The 14,247-nt window shown below is 50.1% G+C and overlaps 6 protein-coding genes across 6 annotated transcripts; 2 read left to right on the top strand and 4 right to left on the bottom strand.

The window, feature by feature from the left end:
- Positions 1–558: 558 nt before the first annotated feature.
- On the top strand, positions 559–2,648 carry N7508_005721 (uncharacterized protein; the record flags this gene model as incomplete). Its single annotated transcript, XM_058463787.1, has 2 exons — positions 559–2,063; positions 2,117–2,648. 2 exons carry the CDS (start codon positions 559–561, stop codon positions 2,646–2,648), a joined length of 2,037 nt encoding a protein of 678 aa, XP_058320265.1.
- A 522-nt stretch (positions 2,649–3,170) lies between these two features.
- Positions 3,171–4,170, bottom strand: N7508_005720 (Tim17/Tim22/Tim23/Pmp24 family protein; the record flags this gene model as incomplete). The annotated part of the gene is made up of 6 exons (XM_058463786.1): positions 3,171–3,228; positions 3,309–3,532; positions 3,620–3,833; positions 3,895–3,921; positions 3,990–4,105; positions 4,156–4,170. The coding sequence occupies 6 exons, from the start codon at positions 4,168–4,170 to the stop codon at positions 3,171–3,173; spliced, it is 654 nt and encodes a 217-aa protein (XP_058320264.1).
- Positions 4,171–4,606: 436 nt separating this feature from the next.
- On the bottom strand, positions 4,607–5,670 carry N7508_005719 (rRNA-binding ribosome biosynthesis protein RPF2; the record flags this gene model as incomplete). The annotated part of the gene is made up of 2 exons (XM_058463785.1): positions 4,607–5,600; positions 5,657–5,670. The coding sequence occupies 2 exons, from the start codon at positions 5,668–5,670 to the stop codon at positions 4,607–4,609; spliced, it is 1,008 nt and encodes a 335-aa protein (XP_058320263.1).
- Positions 5,671–6,419: 749 nt separating this feature from the next.
- On the bottom strand, positions 6,420–9,818 carry N7508_005718 (valine--tRNA ligase; the record flags this gene model as incomplete). The annotated part of the gene is made up of 4 exons (XM_058463784.1): positions 6,420–7,426; positions 7,475–9,493; positions 9,585–9,731; positions 9,788–9,818. 4 exons carry the CDS (start codon positions 9,816–9,818, stop codon positions 6,420–6,422), a joined length of 3,204 nt encoding a protein of 1,067 aa, XP_058320262.1.
- Positions 9,819–10,952: 1,134 nt separating this feature from the next.
- On the bottom strand, positions 10,953–12,252 carry N7508_005717 (casein kinase II subunit alpha/alpha'; the record flags this gene model as incomplete). Its single annotated transcript, XM_058463783.1, has 4 exons — positions 12,057–12,252; positions 11,572–11,945; positions 11,103–11,522; positions 10,953–11,051 (listed from the first exon to the last, which is right to left on the bottom strand). The coding sequence occupies exons 1-4, from the start codon at positions 12,169–12,171 to the stop codon at positions 10,953–10,955; spliced, it is 1,008 nt and encodes a 335-aa protein (XP_058320261.1). The 5' UTR covers positions 12,172–12,252.
- A 306-nt stretch (positions 12,253–12,558) lies between these two features.
- N7508_005716 (ribonuclease P subunit p30 family protein) lies at positions 12,559–13,559 on the top strand (the record flags this gene model as incomplete). The annotated part of the gene is made up of 2 exons (XM_058463782.1): positions 12,559–12,634; positions 12,712–13,559. The coding sequence occupies 2 exons, from the start codon at positions 12,559–12,561 to the stop codon at positions 13,557–13,559; spliced, it is 924 nt and encodes a 307-aa protein (XP_058320260.1).
- Between the last annotated feature and the right edge of the window lie 688 nt (positions 13,560–14,247).

The following is a 14,247-nucleotide window of genomic DNA, read 5'->3' as shown; positions in this document are numbered from 1 at the left end:
GATCTATGCAAATAATCCTTATATCATCCTGTTTTTTTCATATCATTATTTTCCCTCATTCTCTGTAAAACTTATAGTATTCCATAGTTGACGTAGAGGTTGCATTCACATGAAACGAGATCACGTGATTCAGGCAGGGTTTGCACTGTCTGCCGTTCCTTCAAACCACGCAAACATTGCATCTCCAAACCGCGCCTCTTATCGCCGACCAACGAAGCTTTTCGGCTTTGTGATTTCTCGGGGCTTCATTTTTCTTTCTCAGACACGCGCTTGTCGCCCTCTGGGGTGTAGCCAACTCTGACGTTCGAAACGGTGCTCTATCAAGCCGCATTGCCCATTACGAAGCTATTCGCGCGCGGATAACAACAAGAGCTTGATAAGAGCTTGATATTGACTTCCTTGACACTCAATCAGATCACTCAGACGCGCTCGGAAGCTCTTGTTTCCAACCCTCTTCTCGCGTCAGATTTCCACCTACTCCTCACCTTCGAAGGCATATTTTCTTCCCTATCAGCTTATCGAATTAGGGCGCAAAGCACTCTAGCCCAATTCGATACAATGAGCTCCTCAAACAATCAGCCTCCCGCCACCTCTTCTTCTGACGTCCCTGCCCAAGCAGCTAATGCTTCTTCTCACCTTGACCCGAATGCGCAAATGGGGAACAATGGCTATGCGCCGAATGACAACCAGCTCGCCGGATTGGTAGAGGCGGCCACCGCAGCCGCAGACCAAGACGTCTCGCAATGGGCTGCCGCAGCCGCAGTCGCTGCTGCTGCTGGCGCTGCTGGTCATCACCACCAGCTAGACGGATATGGCGCCGACATGCACCTGGACGACGACGGGTTCGGAGATGGCAAGTTCTCGGAGACCAACTTCGGAACTGGCATGAACAACGGCAGACATTTACGGGTTCCCAGTCACAGTGATCACTCCCAATCTCCGGGTCTTTCCCGCACGGTCTCGAAAAAGCGAAAGAGGAACGATGATAATCTTGATCCGGCATTGGCTGGCGCCGGTCTTTCTGGACAGCAGCAGTCTCATTCTTCTCAGCAGCCTCATGGCTATGCTGGTGCTGGAGATAGTATTGATCTTCGTCCTGCTCAGCCTCAATCTTTGTCTGATGCTCGCGCTGTTGGTGTACATTCTGCTGCTGCATTGTTTCGCCAGCCTTCCAGCAATAAGAAGTACACTCGACCTCCTATCTCGAAGATGTTCTCGTCGCTTGAGATCTCGCCGGAGAACTTTTTGCATCTGCAGGCTGCTGCGAAGAATTACATGTTGAATGACGAACACCCCGAGAGACGGGACTGTGTTGGCCAACGTGGAAAAGGAGATAGTGAAATGGTCAAACTTCGACTTTGGAATTGTGTTCGTCAATTCCTCGAAGGAGAAGGCAATGGCGAGCGGTTCTTTGGAGAGAATGTGGTCAATGAGGGCATGGGTCCAAGAGCTTACATCTGGCCGCGTGACCAACATAAGATCATTTCACTGGTCATTCCTTTGCTGCGTCGTATGGTGACAAACGAAAGACAACGCCAGTACGCTATCGAAACTCGCAAGGGCGGTGGTACCGAGGAACGTCGTCGTCGCAAGACTGAAGATTTCTCTACTATGAACAGCCCACGCTTCTCTCCTGAGCAACACCTCCAAATGCACAACCAGCAACATCGTCCTGACGATATGTCTCAATCAATGCCTCCTCCTCCTCCGCCTCCCGTGCAGCAATCAACAATAGATGCCAACCAACCCATGGATATTAGTCTAACAGATCTCCTCTTGGACGGCTACACCGTTGACTGGGAGGAGATCGGCCGACGCTACGATAACTACAACCAAGAATACGAACTTGACAACCTCTGGTCTCTTTCCGGTCTCCAGCAGCCCGACTGGCGTGGAATCGTCGCTGCAGTCGACAGCCATTACCATGTCATCCATAACGGAGACTTCGACTGTCTCCCTGGCTGTGAAGACCAAAATATCAACCGCATCATCCACGCAGACTCATGCTCAGACCTGAACTGGCGTATCGGCGGAGGCCGCAACCCTTCGGCCCGTGATGAATTGTAAGCAACCATCTTCCCCCATTATCAAAAACACAAAATGACACCCCAAACAGTGCAAGCAGCATAACCCGCGATGTCTCACGCATCATCCGCGAGAACATCGCAAGCAGACACGGCCACCCAGCCCAAACTCAAGACACTCATGACCAATTCCACCCCCAGCAGCCATTCACACCTCTCGAGCAAACCCAGACCCCAACAGCCACAAACCCCCCTTCAAACGCTCAAACCTCCCTCCGCATAAACATCATCCAAAGCGGAAAACGCATTCTTCCCAGATTTGACCTGCCTGCCAGCCAATGCCCCAACATTGATACTGTCAAGCAAGCAATCCTTCGCCGCTACCCTGGCCAGATCCCCGGTATGCCATTCCAGAATTCAGAAAGTCTCAATATAAACACTGCCGCACAAGAAGCGCGCGAGTCAGCCGTTGTGGCTGAGTGGAGAGTTAAGGTCTGGTTGCCCGATGGGATGCTTGTTGTTCAGAGCCAGAAGGATTGGACTATTGCTTTGCTTTCTGCTGATACTGTTGACTGGATGGATGGTGATTTGAAGGTTCTTGTTGAGGTTGGTGACCAGCAGTAATGCTTCTGGTTTCTATTTTTTTTTTTTTTTTTTTTTTTTTTTGCTTGTTGTAGTTAGTGGTGCTCGATCCTCGATCTCTTTGCTTCTCTGGTTTCAGTTTTGTACGATATCCCCGTCGCTTTGTGTTTCTGTGACTATGGTGCTCCTTGAAAGTTTTATTGTAACTGATACCCTTTTATTCTGTTCTACTTATCGGCTTTTCTTGAAGTGGAATTGTAAGCTGTACTTTGATAGGGTAGCCCTGTAGACTGGTGATGCATTTTAAGGTTCAGACTACGACGGACCCGCGGAATCAAGATATATAAAAGGTTATATGTGAAAGCAAAATATGAAGAGAGAAAGCCCATGCCTCATAATACAGGGTGTAAATGTAATGAGCAGGTCATGAAATGAAATGCACGAGTCGAATGTGTCTTACGAAAAACACTAAGCATCCAAATAACAACCGCTCTATGCGCCATATAATGTCCAAAGAAAGGAAGAAAAACTAAAAGGTCATTAAAAAACAGTCCCGCCGGGAGCTTATTTGTTGTGAATGAACAGGGTGCGGAGGGAATCCCAATGGTCAGAGTCGGCGTAGCTATCATCAATGTCAGTATCAGATATAAAAGGCTTCTGGTTTCCAGCGATGCTGGGGCCAGGTTATGTGGGAAACCATACATGTATACCATGCTACTCCGCAAGCTGGAAGCCAAGGTCTCCGGGTACCACCGGAAAATGTACATGACAAAGGCCCAGGTCATACTGGCGAACACGGGCCAGGCATTACCCGTGATCTTAGTACGTGCCTCTGGCGTGATGAGGGAAGAGAGAGGATGCATGTTAGGTTGGATGGCGAGTTTGGCGAGAGAAAGCATCACACGGGCGAAGACATAGATGACGATCTGGCAGAGGTGTTAGCTCCAAGAAGTGGTAAGGCGAAAATGAAGTATATTTCCAGATCCGCCATATCTCAGGGTAGGTATGCATACCTGCTGGCTAATACTGCCCGGCTGTCGTCCAAAGACTGCATACCCGCCCAGCAGGCCTGCAAAGAAACTATCATAGCGGCCCTCCTTTCCGGCACCACCAGGGTTGATATTCCGAAGAAGGATCATAGAAGCCTTGTATATGATAGCGAATGTGGAGAGGTTGCGCGCGTGCTGGCGAGTAGCTTTAAGGACAAGCTTGGTTTTTTCCCGTATGCTATATAACGAAAAGATTAGTTCCGCGAAAATTATGAAGCCGGAATAGGGGAGCAACGTACGTTCCAGATCTGAACAGGAATATCATCCTACGAGATGTCCACACCAGTCAGCTATCTGTTATATCGTGTTTCCGCTTGTCCGACGGCCAACATACACCAGCGCATGCGGAAACCGCACTTTCGATCCGTAGACGATTCCATTGCGTGCACCCTTGACTAGGGATAGTAGCGGCGCGAGTTCGGGTTTGAGGATGAGTGCATCCAGTTGGGACTGTGCGTTTCGTTGGTATCTTTGTTTATCGGGTGGTTTGCGATACTTACCAGCAGTGTATCCATGCCGCCGCTGGACCTCGGTAGGAGGTCAGATTCTGTTCGGGGGTCAACAAGGGTGGTAGGCCAGGACGATAGACTTAGAGACAACAAATTTGAACAGAGTGGAATAGAGCAAGAATCAGAGATGAAGGAGATAGGGAGGGGAACGGCACTTTACTCGGTTCCGCAATGAGAAGGGCCTCGGCATGTGAGAGCTGAGCCGACGTCATGGTCACGTGGCTGTGTATAGATCTTGACAATATATGAAACTACTAATGTTCTATCTTTATATCGAATTATATATTATGTCTGACTGCTGCACTTGATATGGTGGAGGAAATATCTTTATCATTGTAGAGTTAAAAAACTTTTCATATGCCGATAAGACTGCTCATACAGGCGCAGAAAGTATACAATCCCGTCCGGTCCAAACGCCTTAGCAAAAGAAATAATGCAAATCTTAGTTTTTACGAGCCCGCTTGTGGCTGTCTTCTTCCTCTTCAGAGTCCTCGTCCACACTCATGATATCGTCCTCCTGCTCTTCCTCGTCGTCTGACTCCATACCCGCTCGGCGCTTGAGACCCTTCATCTTACGAGTCTGCAAGCCAGAGAGATCCTGCTTGCCGAGGTGAACACGACCAATCTTGTCGCCCATAGAGTCGGTGATAATGTTCTTCTTGGTGCGGGCCTCCTCGTTGGGACGCTTGCCCTGCTTCATGGACTCCTTCTGGACCTCGGGGGCGGCCTGGCGTGTTCGGCCGACCTTGAAGTCGAACTTGGGACCAACTTCCTCCAACTCAACGCGGGGAAGCTTGTGACCGCTGCGCTTGGTGACAACTCTGTACCAGCGCAGGTGGATGATAGGAGAGAGACCATCCTGGGGCTCCTCGGCGGCGACCATCAAGACATACTGAAGACCCTCGACGTCGATCTGGTGGGTCTCCTCGCCCTTGAACATGTCGAGAAAAGTGCTCTTGAGGATGGTGTGGGCGGTGGATGTAGGGTCATCCCAGGGGCTACCGGTGAACAGCATCATAGGGCGGAGTCCGAGTCCAACGTCCATCTTAAGCTCGTTGATAGGAGGGATGGCCTCGCCATCTCTGGCGGGGAGCAAGTTCAACTCGCACAGGTCGAGGAGTTGTGAGTTGAAGACACGGGCCAATGTGATACAGTTGGGGCGCTTCTTGTTGTGGCTTCCAAAGGCGACCACACCGCACTCGTTCTTGTTCGCCAGGAATTCAAGGCTCTCCGAGTTCTCGTATGGATGCAGGTTCTCATTCTTCTTGTGGAAGAGAACCGAGTAAGGCTTCGTCAGGTGATGGAAAGTCTTGAGAACGGTGTCCAAGGCCTGAGGACATTTTGTGCCGTGGAAAATCAGGGTCTTCTTGGGGGGTTCGATGAGCTGGGGCTCCCGCGCTTTCAGAATGCGCGCAGTGCGCGGGTTCTTGGCCTTTCTGCAGATGAATGTATTAGTGAATAATTGCGATTATGAGAGATACTTTGAACTTACACTTCTCTCAACATTGTGGTGTAGATAATCTGCTGAAAGGCTCGTAGCAAAAATATCAAAAGAGCGGAAAAGTTTTGGATCGATGGCTTGGCGCTGTTATCGATAAGACAGGTTATCACGTGGGAATTGTCTAGCCTCGCTCATTATGCCTAAAAGTGGGCCACAATTCATGAATTGGTTTCCTGGTCTAGCGGTTATGATTTTCCGTTAACAATTGCATCCAGCAAGTGTTCCGGAAAGGTTCTGGGTTCGATTCCCAGGGAAACCATTTTTTTGTATTTTCATTTTTTTGCCTCTCAATACGATATACTTTTCTTTTAAAAAGGTATTTTGTTTAGGATTTCAAGGAAACAAATACATCGACATATGCTGGTTAATCTATTTCCTGTAAATCTGTTTTAACATTATATATGCATTTAGAGCATATCATGGAGTCGTAGAGATTGTGTCTACAGAGTGAAATGTATATATATTGGCAGCTGGTTTCCCCGACACCTATGTTATAATAAAACCCTAAAAGTTTTCTGTCTGATTACCCTTCCAGCTTTCCATTACCACAAAGGAACAAGCCATGTAAATAGGCCAACAACCATTGTGGGCATTAGAGTTACCATTCCTACAATGTTTCATAAGGAGAATTCCTTTCGGCCTGACACGCAACAACTATACATGACCTAGATAGTATGATACGCCATTGAAGAAATAGTTAACATAAGGGAATAAATTCATGTATTTTGTTTAATTTTAACCACACAGAGATATTTTACTCCAAGCGCAGCTTTTCAAACTCCTTAATCTGCTCCTCAAGACGAGCAGCATCACTATCAGCATCACGAAGACGCTTCTCCTCAGCCTCACGAACCTCAGCCTTAACCTTGTCCTTCCAGCCAGGGCCATTCATGATACCCTGAGACTTGCGAACAGTGGCGAGAGCCTTTTCGAGAGCAGCCTTGGCCTTCTCTTCCTGCTCGAGGGCGACCTCCTTGGAGACGCGGAGGTAGACGGCGGCCTCGGCACCGACGGGGGCAACAACGCAGCCGGAGGGAGGGTTCTTGTTGTCCGGGCCGAGGTGGGACAGCTCGCCGAGGGTCTTACCACCGAGAGATTTGATGGTGGTCATCTGCTCGGAGATGGTCTTCTCGCTGGTGGCATCGTAGGTCTGAATGATGATGTCGCCCTGGGTCTTGACATCGTACTGGGCGAGGATGGAGCGGATAGCCTTGGAAGAGTTGAGGATGAGCTCGTAGGCGGTGGCGGCAGCGGGGTCGTCGAACTCGGCGATGTATTCGGGGTACTTGGCCTTCATGATCGAGATGGTCTCGTCACCGGCGCGGCGGGGAAGGCGCTGCCAGAGGTGCTCGGTGACAAAGGGCATGATGGGGTGAATCATAGTCAGAGCACCATCAAGGGCTGTGTAGAGGGTCTGCTTGGCAGACTCCTGGGTCTCGGGGGAGGCGTCGGTGGACAGGAGGTACTTGGAGTTCTCAAGGAAGACATCACACAGTTGGGCGTACCAGTATTGGTAGGAAATCTGGGCGGTCTGGGAGAACTCACGCTGCTCAAGGGCCTCGTTGATTTCCTTGGCGGCAGCGTTGAACTTGTGCAGAATCCAGCGCTCGGAGAGAGATTCGTGGCCAGTCTTCTTAACAGCAGCTTGAGGCTTGAAGTCATCGCCGAGCTTGCCGAGAACGAACTTGGTAGCCTGGTAGATCTTGTTACAGAACTTACGGTAGGCGTGGATGACCTGGATATCGAAAGCAATGTCACCACCTGCGAGTTGTTAGCGAATGGCACAAGACAGACATCAAATATACATACCTCCGGTGGTGTAAGAGACGAGGGCGAAGCGGAGAGCATCAGCACCACATTCGGGAATGCCCTTGGGGAAAGCCTTCTTCTGATACTTGGTAGCAGTGGCAATCTCCTTATCGGCGATGTTACCCAGCTGCAGCTTGTCGTGGAGAGTCTGCAATTCGATACCCTCCATGACATCCAGAGGATCAATAACGTTACCCAGAGACTTGGACATCTTTCGGCCCTCAGAATCTCTGATCAGGGAGTGACAGTAGACTTCCTTGAAGGGAATCTTGCCAGTCATCTTGATACCCAGCATAATCATACGGGCAACCCAGAAGAAGAGAATATCCCAGCCAGTCTCCAAAACGGAGGTAGGGTACAGGTTCTCGAAGTCGTGGGTTTGGCGGGGCCAGCCCAGAGTAGAGAAGGGCCACAGACCAGAAGAGAACCAGGTGTCGAGAACATCGGGATCTCGGACCAGAGAGAACTTCTTACCGGGGAACTTCTCCTCGGCCTTCTTCCGGGCATCCTCCTCAGTGCGGCCGGTAACCCAGAGGTTGCCGTCGCTGTCATCACCATCCTCGCCCTCAATCTTGACGAAGTAGGCAGGGGCCTGGTGACCCCACCAGAGCTGACGGGACAAACACCAGTCGTTCAGGTTGCGCATCCAGCGGAAGTAGCTCTTTTCGGCGGACTCAGGGCGAATGATGATGTCGCCGTTTTCAACGGCCTCGATAGCGGGCTTAGCCAGGCTTTCCATCTTCATCCACCACTGGGGCTTGAGGATGGGCTCAATGACATCGTTGGACTTCGAGCAGCGGGGAACCTTCATGGGGTTGTGCTCCCACTTGACGTACAGACCCCGCTCCTTCAGGGCATCGATTACCTTGTAACGAGCATCGAAGCGCTTCATGCCGGCGAACGGACCGGCGTTCTTGTTGAACGTACCGTCATCGTTCATGACGGAGATGAACTCCAGGTTGTGGGCCTTACCACGGTTGAAATCATTGAAATCGTGGGCAGGGGTGATCTTGACGGCACCAGTACCAAACTCGGGTTCGACCTCCTTGTCAGCAACAATAGGAAGCAGACGATCCAAGAAAGGATGACGGGCATTTTTGCCAATGAGGTGCTGGTAGCGCTTGTCGTCGGGGTGAACAGCAATACCAGTGTCACCCATCATGGTCTCGGGACGAGTGGTAGCAATCTCAATGCGCTCCTTGCCGCCATCAATTTCGTAGCAGAAGTGAGTCAAGACACCGAACTCGACCTTCTTGTCATAGCCGGGCACATCAAGAAGTGTGCGGCCCTCAATCTCCTTGTTCTCGACCTCGAGGTTAGACAGAGAGGTGTTCAGGTGCACACACCAGTTGACGAGACGGTTGGCACGGTAGATGATACCTTCCTCGTGGAGACGAACGAAGGTCTCGGTCACGGCAGCAGACAGGTTGGGGTCCATGGTGAAGGCCTCACGGCTCCAGTCGAAAGAACCACCAACACGACGCAAGGCGTTCTTAATGTTCTTGTGGTACTCGTCCTTCCAGTCCCAAATCAGACCAACCATGGCCTCACGGCCAATATCGTGACGGGTCTTTTTCTCCTTCTTCCACAGCATCTTCTCGACAACGCTCTGGGTGGAGATACCGGCATGGTCCATTCCAGGAAGCCACAGGGTGGTCTTACCCTTCATTCTTTGCCAACGGATCATAGTATCTTGGAGGGCGTTGGTCAGAGCGTGGCCCATGTGAAGAGAACCGGTAACGTTAGGAGGGGGAATAGGAATAACGAAGGAGCCCTCGGGCTTGACCTTGCCATCAGGGCCGAACTCGGGCTTGAAGAGATCACGCTCCTCCCACCAATCAAGACGGCCAGCCTCGATGACCTGGGGGTCGTATGCATCTGTGGTCTTCTCCTTCTCGGGCTTAGCCTTCTTCTCGGCCTTGGGAGCGGCGTCCTTGGTGGCAGCAGCCTTAGCAGCCTTGGCCGCTTGCTTCTCTTTGAACTTCTTATCCTTCTCGGCCTTCTTGCGCTCCTTTTCCACTATACCCCATCCAATGTATTAGCGAATGCCCATAGTAGCACAGTCCATATGGAAAAAAAGGGACCGGTTGTCGGCGTGGTTGTAACATACACTCCTTCTCAGTCTTCACCTTGGGAGCGGCATCACCACCTTGGTGCTGGCCCTGAGGGTCCTTTGCGGCGGCATCGGCGATGTTGGCGCGAGTCTGTTCGTCGACCTGAGGGGGTGGGCTGGTGAGGGGAGCCGTAGGCTCACCCGCTGTTCGAGGAACATGCATGAGCTTCCGCGCAAGTGTAATGAGTCATTGTACTCACTGGGGTTTTGGGAGGCAGAGTTCTGAGCCATCCTTGAGAATGCACGATAGTGAGGAGTAAATCTCCAAGGCGCCGATCGCGCCACGAACCGCCTGATAAGTATCTTGAGAGATGGAGAGATACAAGGTGGGATGGTTGTGCGAAATGCGGGCAATTAAATTTCCCACGGTGGGTGAACGAATGAGAGCGCGGGGCTTGGTGGGAGGTTCGGTGCCCAGGTGGAGTCGGACGAAACACGCTTATACAATGTACAAAGAGTCACTTAATTGTGCATTATTGGAGTTTTATCTTGCCTGCCCGATTGCGCATTACTTGTAATCTGTTTCTTTTCTCAGACGTTGCGATAAAGCCCTCACGTGATACGCCGGAGCCAACGGGTGATCTGAGATACTAACGATCTATAAGTATAACTTAGTATTCCTTGATCGCATGATATTGCAGGTTTCATATAGCGAATCGTCTAGTCAAATTGACGCATCGTAGGATAAAACACTGGGGTTGTCGACAAGTTAAAACTATATTACAATTGCACATATCTAGATCTAAGAGGTCAAGGTTCTATGGCAATTTATTTTTATTTTTTTATCATCCACATGTTTCATTCATATGACAGAGCGTGAAAAGATGCAATGCGTTGTCTTGTAAAAGAGCCCCCCTTGAAAACAATAACTAAGCCGAAGAGCACCTAGCAAAAAGGCCGTAACACCAATTCAACTATGGGAGAAATCAATTAAAAGGGAACCCACGAGCAGCGCTATACAGATAAAAGATAAAAAAGAAGAGTAGCCCATCTAAGACGCTGATTTTTCACGCTCACTGACACGCCAAACGACCCAGGCGATGAGAGGGTCTAAAAGACCCAGCAGATTAATTGTCATGATGTCTTGTCATCAAAGTCGTCTTCGTTTAGGATTTGATCGATTGCCGCAGCCCATTCTGTAGAAGGACCTGATAAAAATTGGAAAAAGGGTGGATAGGGTGGGTACGAAGACCAAGCTCCTTTCATGTTGTCGATCACCGTCGTACCGTTCATCACAACAGGATTCAAATGCAAAAGGTGATGAATGCCAAGATTCCTGGCGCAATCTTGATGGCAGCATGCGGAGAACTTGAAACTCGGGCATTGCAGGGGGAGAATGAAGCCATGATCATCAACGGTTCCAACTCAGGACTGGGTAACGTTGTTGTGGCTGAGAGCCTGTGCATCAGCACGGACAGGGTCGAAGTAAGCGTGTCCCATAGCCTCCTGAGCAGTCAAGCGTTCCTATATAGTGGGTTAGCGAAGTACAACAATATACATGACAAGACAACTTACAGCATGGTCGTATCGCAAAAGTTTGTCAAGGAAGTCAATGGCTTCATCGCTGACGAAACGCTGGTTCTCAGCGTTGACAAATGAGTGCCATGGCTTGCGAGGGAAGCGAGAGAGGATGTCATCGTATTGAGGGTCCAGCTCGATGTCGTACTTGTCCAAGTACTCAAAGAGCTCCTCGGTTCCGAGAACCTTGGCAATCTTGACCAATTGGTCGGAGTTGCTGTTTCCGTGGAAGAAAGGCTCTTTGCGGAAGATCATGGATGCGAACATAGCACCCAGAGACCACATGTCCAGGGAATAGTCGTATTCCTGGAAGTCAACCAGCAACTCAGGACCCTTGAAGTAACGAGAAGCAACGCGGACGTTGTATTCCGTGCCCTTATGGTAGAATTCAGCCAGGCCCCAATCAATCAGACGAAGCTATAAAGTATTAGGACCACTTTCCACTTCAATCGACTGGTCTACTAACCTTGCGCTTCTCATGATCAATCATGACATTGTGTGGCTTAACATCACGGTGCATGATGCCCTTACTGTGGCAGAAATCGAGCGCCTTCAACAGCTCGTAAACATAGAAGCGGACGTCGTAGTCGGAAAAGCGGGGGTATAGAGTCCGGAAGTCGGTGTTGTTGATAGCCTCGAAGACCAGGCTGGGGGTCTTGCTCTGGTTATCGCGAACAACATCCAGCAAAGCAACGACGTTGGGACCACCAGCAAGGTTCTGGAGGATCTTGATCTCACGCTTGATCTTCTTCTTCTTTACGGGCTTGAGAACCTTGATAACGCACTTCTGGTAGTTGACAACGTTGATGCCTTCGAATACCTCAGAGTACTTTCCCCGACCTAGCAACGAAAAGTTAGCAAAACTTGCACCATAAAATCGAGCTATCGTCCACAGTTTGCGACGCAGTCCCCCAGTATGCCACAGAATGGCGTGGTCTGATCATATCTCACCTATCTTGCGAACGATTTCATAATTTTCCAGGACACCCCAGGAGATGTTGACACTGTCGTAGTCCCAGTAGGACCGAGGCATATGCTCGTTGACATCAGCATAGACGCGCGCCATATTGACGATAGCAGGCGAATTCCGAGTGCGCCCACAATTGAAAGATGTGCAGCGGGGTCACGAGGGGCACGGCCGTGTGACAAGAAACGGGTAGGGGAGTCGACTTCAAAGGCAGAGAGCGGCAAGCCCAGCAAAGATCAAGCCCAAACACAAAGCTCGCAAGAGACCTGGAGCAATGGGATAGACGGAGTGAGATATTATGATGATCCGTAGAATGAGATCCCAGAGTCACGGGACCGAGGGTTTGTGGGGAGCCGGTCGAAAGCGGTTAGGCACGGATCAACTGTTGATCCGATAGATTTTCTGATTGCCCGTTTGGGACAGTTCAATGTGATCCAGTTGAAGAGTCAAGAAGACAGGCAGGGCTGACCTCCTTTTAATCCCGTCATGTTTTACGACCTGAATGTACCTTACAGCCCAGATGACCCAGAGGTGCCCCACACTCTCAACTTCCTCGCCGAAAGTAAGTCATTCGTTCATTCCGGTCTCCGGCACAGGATCCGCCTTGGGTGCACATGAGAGACTAACCTGACGTGCTAGTTGGTTACACTACCGTGGCACTATCTCAAACAATCAATGGGAAGCTTCCTGCGAGCCTCACCCCACCTCCTCTCCCAGCGAACCCGCCAAAATCCCTCCAACTGCTGACCCGGCTCAACCTGACTCTGGCCGACCCCGCGCAGAATCAACGGTTGGCTGCCTTGACTCAAGCTTATGATCTGGTTGCGCTTCGTCCTACAAACGAAAAATCTCTTCTAAATGCCTGTACGAATCTGGAATGTGACGTGATCTCGGTGGATCTCTCCGTGAGACTGCCATATCATTTCAAGTTCAAAATGCTATCTGCAGCGATCTCACGTGGAGTCCGAATCGAAATCTGCTATGGGCCAGGAATCACAGGGAGTGGACTTGATGCGCGGAGGAACCTCATTGGGAATGCAACTTCCTTGATCCGCGCAACACGCGGCCGAGGTATTATTGTGTCAAGCGAAGCCAGACGGGCCTTGAGTCTACGAGCCCCGTGGGATGTGATTAACCTTACCTGTGTCTGGGGCTTGTCACAAGAACGTGGAAAGGAAGGAATCTGCGAAGAGACGAGGAAGGTCATCGCGTTGGCCAAGTTGAAGCGTACAAGCTGGCGCGGTATCGTTGATGTTGTCCACGGTGGTGAGAAAGTCAAACCCGACAGCGCGGCGCAAAAGCAGAAAGGCGCACCAAAATCGGAAGAACCGACAGAACCAGAAACTGGAGCTGATAGTCTCAAGAGAAAGGCATCTATTAGCTCTGAGCCCGTTGCCGAGGACCCTGACAGACCTCTCTCGAAGAGAGAAATCAAGCGACGTGCCAAGAAGGCGAAATTCGACGCTAAAGGAGGAAATGCTACCTGAACAAGCTAAGCACTCTGCTTTCGGTCTGCTGGCCATTCAGAAAATGGACTGGTAACTGTCGGCACTCGCAATGAAATTTAGCACTACGAGAAATTCATTTCTCTGCCACCCAATAAGCCAAGAGAGCTCGTCTTCTCGGGTATACTGTCGGCTTGGGTAATCTGCTGTGAGCATATTTGGCCTTGACTTCGGTGGTGGCTGCCTGAGGCCTGTTTTAACACTCACCCTGTTCCCAAATATTTCAAAGAACACTAGGATGAGGAGAGGATGCAGAAAATGCTCCTACAGATAGCTTCAAGTTATCTGGTGACCCTTTGTTATCCTCTTAAGAACGTTCTGAAGCTGATGTGTCTATTGATGCTCTATTGTTTTTTCCAAATTGATATCCAACCAATTGTCACACAGTACACTACAGTATCTCAAAATCCACATATTCAATATAAAATTGCACATACCAGCCTGCTTTTGTTTAGTTCCATACGTTTAGTTTCTTATAGCGAAAGCGGTGCTAATCATCACAGACGTAGACCCTGACCGTAGCAATATAAGATGTCGTAACGTCAACTGAGAGAGAGTCTAAAAAGTATCAATAACACTTCCAGTGAGTATCAGAAGGCTTCTATGATCCTTTCTTCTGCTCTTCTCAATCTAGCTTCATCTTCTTACAATCATATCAACCATGAGTCAA

The sequence above is a fragment of the Penicillium antarcticum genome, assembly GCF_028974205.1.
Source record: "Penicillium antarcticum strain IBT 31339 chromosome Unknown utg000005l_segment0_segment0, whole genome shotgun sequence".
Classification (NCBI taxonomy): Eukaryota; Fungi; Ascomycota; class Eurotiomycetes; order Eurotiales; family Aspergillaceae; genus Penicillium; species Penicillium antarcticum.
Note: the sequence above shows the minus strand (reverse complement) of the source record. Positions and strands in the feature narration are given on the sequence as shown.